Here is a 1,179-nt window from a genome sequence, read left to right as displayed (position 1 = left end):
CTCCCGGCTGGGGACTGGGGCTCTCTGTTCGCCCCTTCGCCTTCCTTGGCTCTGGGTGCTGGGCAGGGATGAAGGCAGGAGCTGGGTGCTGGGATGGGAGGCTGAGCAAGGGGAGGAGGAAGAGGAGGGAGGGAAGAAGGGGAGGGAGAGGGGGAGGATCTGCTAATTACACAGAACAGCTCTGGGGGCTGCTGAAGTCCAGAATGAAGCAAAGAGCAGCAGAAGCGAGTGCTGCAGTGGGAGTGAAGGAGCCCAAGCATCACCGAGAGCTGGAGCCAGCCCATATCCCTGCTGGGAGCGACCGAGGGCACCCAGGGGATCTTGCAGCCCCGGCCCCCCCGTGGGACAGCCTCTGCCACAGCCACCGAGACTGCTGCCAGCTCCTCTGCAGCCAGCCCAAGGCAAGGAGAGGGGAAGGGGCTGGGGGTCCTGGGGACACAGGATTAAACACAGCCCTCGTGCGAGGTGGGCTGGAGGGCAGTGGAGTCAGCCCTGCCATGGTCCCGGGGGCTTAGAAGTCGAAGCGGACCTGTCAGGAAGGGGTGAAGGATGGCTGCTGAAGGAGGGGGAGCCAAGCCTGTCACCCAGTCCAGGATGGAGAACTTCCGAAAGGTGAGGACTTCAGAAGAGGAGAGCCCCTTGCCCTTCCCTGACCTGCCCCCAGACGTGGTGGAGATGAAGGTGAAGGAAGGCAGCAAGATCAGGAACCTGATGAACTTTGCCATGGCCCAGATGGAGCTGAAGGCCAGCCGGCAGATCATCTTCAGTGGTTGTGGCAGGGCGTTCACCAAGACCATCACCTGCGTGGAAATCATGAAGCGGAAGCTGGGAGGTCTTCACCAAGTCACCAAGGTGCGCTACAAAACCTTGATGGAGGTCTGGGAGAACCAGGACCCGCTGCCCAGTGGCCCAGCACAGAACCTGACCGTCCACAAGAATGTCCCCTCCATCTGCATCCTGCTCTCCCGAGACCCCCTGGACCCCAACCAGACGGGCTACCAGCCCCCGGAGCCCTGTCACGGGCTGGGGACACAGCTCGGTGAAGCAGAAGATACGTCCAGCTCCTCCACCAAGGGGCTGAAGCGGCCCCTGCCACCTCCCTGCGAGGAGCTGCTGACCAAGAAGTTTCAGGTACAGGTACCCGACAGCCCGAGGGGCTCTGGGACCATGGACTGGCAC

General features: G+C 62.5%; 1 protein-coding gene across 1 annotated transcript; it reads left to right on the top strand.

Annotated features, from left to right (window-relative positions):
* Positions 1-549: 549 nt before the first annotated feature.
* Positions 550-1,175, top strand: RPP25 (ribonuclease P/MRP 25kDa subunit; the record flags this gene model as incomplete). The annotated part of the gene is made up of 1 exon (XM_010077826.1): positions 550-1,175. A coding segment is annotated over exon 1 (626 nt), but the record flags the coding sequence as incomplete, so codon positions are not given.
* Positions 1,176-1,179: the final 4 nt, after the last annotated feature.

The sequence above is a fragment of the Pterocles gutturalis genome, unplaced genomic scaffold, assembly GCF_000699245.1.
Source record: "Pterocles gutturalis isolate BGI_N339 unplaced genomic scaffold, ASM69924v1 scaffold13853, whole genome shotgun sequence".
NCBI lineage: Eukaryota > Metazoa > Chordata > Aves > Pterocliformes > Pteroclidae > Pterocles > Pterocles gutturalis.
This window is presented reverse-complemented; position numbering and strand designations above follow the sequence as displayed.